This window comes from Mesitornis unicolor, unplaced genomic scaffold (assembly GCF_000695765.1).
Source record: "Mesitornis unicolor isolate BGI_N332 unplaced genomic scaffold, ASM69576v1 scaffold38682, whole genome shotgun sequence".
Classification (NCBI taxonomy): Eukaryota; Metazoa; Chordata; class Aves; order Mesitornithiformes; family Mesitornithidae; genus Mesitornis; species Mesitornis unicolor.
In genome coordinates this window covers 1-7,048 of record NW_010169196.1, presented here as the reverse complement: position 1 = coordinate 7,048, position 7,048 = coordinate 1, and the positions used below count along the sequence as shown (strand labels likewise).

General features: G+C 41.2%; 1 protein-coding gene across 1 annotated transcript in view; it reads right to left on the bottom strand.

Annotated features, from left to right (window-relative positions):
- TAF5L (TAF5-like RNA polymerase II, p300/CBP-associated factor (PCAF)-associated factor, 65kDa) overlaps window positions 1-2,815 on the bottom strand; it is an 8,508-nt gene extending 5,693 nt beyond the window's left edge. Inside the window, exon 1 of the mRNA XM_010179279.1 lies at window positions 2,559-2,815. Within this exon, the coding sequence (XP_010177581.1) occupies window positions 2,559-2,763 (205 nt within the window). The 5' untranslated portion in view covers window positions 2,764-2,815. The remainder of the gene's footprint in view (window positions 1-2,558) is intronic.
- Window positions 2,816-7,048: the final 4,233 nt, after the last annotated feature.

Below are 7,048 nucleotides of genomic sequence, written 5' to 3'. Positions count from 1 at the left end.
AGGAACAGGAATGACTCTCCACCCTGCTCATGCCATGCAAGCACAACTTACTGTCCTTGGCTTTACTAAGCAACTTAATTCCAAAATTAAGATGTATTTCATGCTTCAAAAAGAGGAACATCATCTTTGGCTACCTATCCCAGAGCAGGATAGGTGTGCCCTTCTGTTCCAACAATGATGCTAAAGTTCATTCCCAAACAGTAAATGAACACTACACACCAGACAGTTACAAGAAGTTCAAATTTTAATTCTTTTTCTTTCCAAAACTTTACACCAACCAGAACTGCAAAAGGGATCAAGAGCTCAACTGGGCTATGAGCAGCACTGCTTCCAGCTAACACATGCAATGCTACTGTAAATGCTGTTCAACAGTACCTGATCCCTCTTTTACACGAGTGTGATGATATATAGTTTTACATTATTTCAGATAGTCCTAGGTGTTGATAGTATACGATGGGCAATATTAGAAGAACTTGGTTACTCATTCTGCCCTGAAATATTCTAGTTTTCTACAGAAATAGGGGATAGCCATGAGGATGCTCTGTACTGTATTTTACTACAGATGCAATTGGACAGGTGGTCAGATAATCTCATCTGGGCTTCCTTTCCATGAAGGCTTGGATCAGATGATCTTCTGAGGTCCCTTCCAACCTGGGCTGCTCTATGATTCTGCGAAAAGAGCTGTACAGATACAGCAAGTATGTGAGGCAATGGAGAAGGGCTGAACTGAAGAGACTCTGGAAGATGACAAAAAGAAATGCTGAGGGAAAACTGAGAAACAAAACTATTTAAGACCAAAAACAGAGGACACTTTTCACTGTGAAAGAAGAAATCACAGAATTGGAGACAGAAGTAAGCAACTCACCCATTTATGCAGGCTGTATATATAAATGTATAAATAAATATTTTAAAGTAAAACAAAAGAAGAAAGCTGAACAGAAAATGCAAGATGACTTTTGTTAAGGAACGAGCGAAAACATCTTCAGAAAAAAAAACCTGATTGCTTTTTCCAAAATAAAGTAATGCAGGCTTTAGAATCTGGTCAGGTTTTATTCCATTTGCAAAACTAAGGTGACTACAGCAGAAAGTATTTTCAGCTTCTGTTGTCAGAATGGGTTTTCATTTTCGAGTCATTCACAGAACTGCAGCATACCCACTGACAGCTTACTACGAGCAACCTTGACAAGAAGTAGTAGTAAGCAGCTGAATATATGGAGCAGGCCATTTTCAGTTCTAATGAAAACTGATGACTAAGTTCTGACTCACGAGCCACAAAACCTTTGCACTGGCAAGAGGATACAGACTAATAAGAAGAAATTTAGTAATAACATTTGGTGGAAGATTAGTAAAAAGACAAAACCCAGTCACACACTCATTCAAACTCTTTACTGAAATGTTTGGGTTTTTTTCCGCATGATGCCATATGTGAATGCAAAAGCTTGTAATCCAATTAATCTCTCCTACTTCAGACACTCCAGTGTCTTCCTGGTATGGACTGGTCTCAAATTCTAACCCCATTCCAACACTGATCTTTCAAAACTCCCACTAAAAAACAATCCAGCATTTTACTTTGGTTTTATTCCTTCCCCATCTGCTCTGATATTATGTCAGGGCATTGCAACAAACTTCTGATAGTTACTTTGAAAACAGCAAGGAAATGAAAAGTACTAAGCAGATGTAAGTCACTCTAGTAACAAAATATTACCCAATTTCTTTCAGGCCTCCGAAACCACCAGCCTGGACATTTACCCACAAGCCACTCACCTTCGGATTGTAACTATGGCAAAACACTCCAGAAGTGGAAAGAGCTATTTTGGCACCCAGTCTTATCTAGCAACATGCACAGTTATACAGCAAATAATATTTTGTCAAATCAAGTTGCATCAAGTTGTAACCAAGGTCTCCACCACTCTAAGCCTGGGATCCTGTCACAACCTAAGCAGTTTCACTAACAGAAAACATTTCTGCCATGTGTTTTCACCCAAAGGTCAGCCTAGTATTTTCTGTTTCTTTTAGAAGTAAATTTAATCTTTGTAGCCTCCACATTGCTTGCATCCTTCCAGTATTTGTATGTGCTCAAGCAGTAGTGTAGTTTGTTATAACAAGAATAATAATTACAATGAAGACCGTCACAGAAAAAAAACCAGCCTGTAGCACTTTCATTTCACATGATACAGCTGTCCTGGAGTACAAAGGTACAACAAATTTTCCTGTTTCTACTTAATTCCTCATCTAGGTTCTTCTCAGCTCCATCCTAAAGCACTATTACTCACCAGACTTCATGTTCTTTGGGATATAACATAAGCATTTTCCACTACTCTGACCTGCTATTTCAGCCTGCTGTTTCACTAACCATGAATCTCGCCTTGTTACCCTTTCATTCATATTTTCATTCTTCAAAAGTTGGTAACTTACGCCAACTTCGCACTGTGAAATGTCATTATTTCAGAAGGAGAGCTGTCCATACGTGCAGACAAATTCAGGTACTTATCAATATACACGCTCATGCTTGCCAGAACTTTGCCATGAAGCGCACACAGAAAATACGAGAGGGTTACCTGTGAGATTAGCTGCCATCTCTTCAGCAGTCTGACACAGCCTCAGCCCTTGTTTTAGGGGACCTTCCGAGTCCACGTACTGACGGCGCTTGAGGTAGCAGGACACTGCCATCTGAATCTGTTCTGTGCGTACGCGTTTCATGACCTCCAAAGAAAAGAGAGATGATGAGACTCTTACTGTGCAGCTATACAGCAAGATCAACATACACCACAGCTGCTTTAAGACTGATAGAAGACAAATGGCTCACTATTTTCATTGCTCAAGTCAAACAACTTCATTACTGAAGTATGAAACAAAATGTTTATGTATTTGCCTCTCAGTACTAAGGCATAACTAAGACACTTTGAATCACAGAATCATAGAACCAGATCCCTGAAGATATTTTGCTGCTTAAGTCTACTAATTTCACAGAGGAATCAAAAATACTTCTAAGGATTCTAGACTAAAACTGCAGTGGTGAGCCAAGGCATTTTTTTGCTGTTGTTAAAATTAACTCATAAAAAGGGACATTTCTCCTCCTTGCTTTTTTGTAGTAGTGGTTTGGGTATGCTTCAGTCATTTTCTGGTTCCTCTTGCTTGACCAACCAACAAAACAGTTGCAGAAGAGTCAAGGGAATAAGAAATTAATATACAAAGAAGAAAATTTCAGAATCATAATGCTTTATACAGCACACCTATTTGGGGAGTCCAAGAAGTAAGAGCTTATCACCTGAACTTAAAGGTTAGAGTCAGACTTCTGGCACTTCAACCAGGTAAGTCCCCGGAAAAAGAATAGGGAAATTAAAACAAAAGCAGAGTCTTCTGCCTTTTTCACTTGCCCCATCTATCTCGACTTCTCTCCTAGAGAAGTTTAAAAAACATCCTTTGAAGTTTCCTTTATATAAATTTTGAAAGCCATCCTCACAACCACCACTTGGTAGTATCCCAAAGCCAAAAGGAGCCCTATGCTAGCTTTTAGCCTCTTTATTTTGTAATAAAAGAGCCTCAGTAAGATGAATGCAATAGCTCCCTTGCTATTTGAGTAGCCCCTCTCCGCCACCAATCCTTTGCAACAGCCATTGATTTTACACAGAAGTTTAGATAACCTGAAAGGCTTTACATAAAGCAGAGCTAAGCAAGTTTTATTCTGCCAGAAAGATAGGCAAAGGCTGCCTCAAGGTAGTTCTACACCTTACACCCCTACTACCAATGACCTGCACACGTCTTACAAGCGCACAAGCTTTCTGGTTCGAGTGGCTAAGTCTGCTGAAACACAGCTTCTCAGAGAGACAGTCAAGGATGCCCTTCCCCCTCTTATAAGAGCCGTATTTCTAACCAAATGACAGCTTTAAAAATATGATAATAAATGAGCCTTTTTAATACCCATGCACACTTTAGCGCTTACCCCAGCTGCCAGAACAATAAGCCCTTTGTGAGGTTCCAAGCAGACGGGAGATGCAAGGTTTCAGCAAAAGTTACTTTAAACAGATATGTGGAACTGCAAACCCATATGCTTTGGTGAAAACCTTAAAAAGATTTCGATTTGTTCTCACAGGTGAAATAACTGTTGAGAGTGGGGAGAGGGCAGCAACAGGTGTGGAGTTTTCAAAGCATTTCCAGACAGACCAATTAACATCATGAGTTTCAACCACAGTGTTTTCCATTTCCTTTTCATCTTCCTTGCAATTAAAGAAATTATATCTGAGACTTACACTGTCTCAAATATAACACTTTCTTCTGCTGCACAAAACTGTAGGAAAGACAGAATTCTGATGGGGAACATGAAGAAAGGTGGACAAAGGGATAGACCAGCATTTTAGCACCCTCCCAAAAAAACACCCTTAACCAAGCCTCGCAAGGCGCTGACATTACCATTCTGCATTTCAGCTAGCAGCGTGGACTCATGTAAAAGTGACTTACTCAGGTCCACACTAACGCCTTTGAATCCAGTCTGCCATACAGCTCAAGTTTGGGTAGCACTTCAATTATATTTGAGATGCTCTCATCGATACTTATTTCAGGTCTGAAACAATTTTGGAGAGTTTGCATCCAGATTGGTGTATTTAGCTTATAATCCAAAAGAAACTCACTCCCAAACCAGCATGGAACAGATTCAGCTAAATGTTTCTGAAGTGGTTAAGCCAGTCAAAACTGTGCTAATCAGCCTCAGGTTTGTGGTTCAGTCACGGAAAGAGCATCTAGAAATATCCTTACCCATACTTTTTTGCTTCAGTTACAGGATCAGTTTGCACTAGGTTAGATTTGGTGAGAAAACCCTTATTCATTATGGCACAGCATGCCATATACAGATTATTCCTCATAAACTTGGAATGGATCAGCAAAACTGGTGACTGGTGTGTGACAGATGCAGAACTCCAGAGGACCCTTTGAAATGACAGTGACAAACAGGAGGAGCACTGAGATCAGCCTTCTCAAGCTGCTGAACAAGCAGATGACCAGCAGAGAAAATGGTAAATTTTAAATGACAGGCAAAAAAACCCAGTAGGTTACCCTGAAGACTCACATTCTAACATCAGGATTGGACATTTTAGCAGTAATAAAGAAGGGCCTGGGAAAGGAGCAGTCACTGGCAGCCAGTTCAAATCCAAGCTTCTTCAGAGCTCTGGGGTAACAGGGAAGCCTCCGTTTCTTCAGCCATAAAGAATGCAAGCCTTACAGCCAATCCAAGGTGGCATTTGCAGCTGCTTTATGCAATCTGTACAGTTTCTTGCTCCCTGCACACACTTCGTACACTCCTCCCAGCAGTCACAGCAGTGGTTGCTACAAGCTGTACCTGAAGGAGACCGCCTTCCCTACTCCAAGGTGACAGAACAGGAACTACCTTACAGGAAATGCATCTTCACCCAGAAGCACCCATGGGCAGCAGACACTCTGTCACCCCTACTTTCATTTCAGGTTTTTCTCTCTTCATTGGCTTTACCTTTATACTTCACTCTTGGCAGTACAAAGAGCAATGTCACAGTGGCAGGGAAAAGCATTCATGAAAAGTGCAAGAGCAAAACCAACATTGCTACTAATATTCTTTATCGAGCCCTCAAAATTAGATTACATCATAAAATAAACATGCTTTTAGCCGGGTTCAAGCTGAGCCAGTTCACAACAGGTCAATGATGCAGAATTGAAAGGTAAAAAAGGACAATCCTGCCATTTTAACCTTCAATCAATTTTAAGACTCTAGCTCTCAACACTGAAGATAATCTCCAAAATATGAAACAAACTGAAAGAATATAGTGTTCCCTGTCCATGCCTGCAGAAAGCTTGAAACAACTGTTCAGAAATCCCAGCTGCCTCATTCTTCTCAAACAGCCAGAGAGAACTGTAAATACTAATGGCATTAATCATTTTTACTGATAAGCAAAATACATAAGGAAGAGAAAAGACAGATCACGCCGGGAGTCTGCATGGCTACAATGCTATGTCTTCTGCAGCATCACAAATTGGAGCACAGAAAAAGAAAAAAGATAATAGGTTAATTTTTTTTTTGAGGAACCAAAACCACTGAAGAAACCCAGAGGAGAGGCTGAGCAGACAAAACACATCACAAGTTCCTCTTTCCTAGAAAAGCTGGAAATTAGCTGTATACTCAGCACTGGGCCCAGGAAATTAATTTCCTGCCTATGCTACATCTCAGGTACAGGTTTAGGCAGATTCTGCAGCCTGGAAATATTATGAATGGAGACATACAAAACAGAGCTTGAAAACTAGCATTGGAAATGCTGCTTTTAAACACACTGCGTTTAGGTCCTGATGCTGGGACAGCAGCCTTTTCCTTCCAACAGGCTGAGGAAAGACCTGCGAGTGTCAGAGAAGAACCAAGGACAGACAATCTCAAAAAAACCCCAAACAACAAAACCAACAATAAAACCACCCACAAAACCAATTTTTGAGTATTTTATACTGAGAACTGTGCCTCAGGCCTCAGTTGTGGACACAAAAGTACCGTCTTTTACCCCTTATCACTACAGGTGAAATTTGGAGTCTACCAACAATACTAAATCACCTAATTTTTACTTCTGTGACACTAAGTTAATCTAAGACATAAAAAATTTCAGAATAAACAAGATGAGAATAAACTGATACAAAGATCAGAACCTAGAGCCGAGGGACTGCACGCATGCAGTGGCTGCAGCTCAGAAAAACAGGCAAGTGAACACCACAAGTTGACATGGAGACTCGGTGTGGTGGCGGCGGTGCAAAACAGGGAAAGCGCTGCGGAGATCAGGAACTATGGAAGAGGCTTTTGCCTGAGCAGCGGCGTTCACTCGAGGAGACCGAGATGAAACAGCTGTGATTTCTGAAAAGCTTGCATCCATCTGCGTTGGATCTTGTTATACCTCACCGTCCACGGACCCAATTCCACAATGGTTTGGTTTTTGGTTCCCCCCGTCCCCTTCCTTCACCCGTTTGATTCCCTCCGCGCTCCCTGGGCTGGACACGCCGTGCCCCTGCCCAAACACACCACCTCCCGCCCTCAGCCTCCAGCACCTTA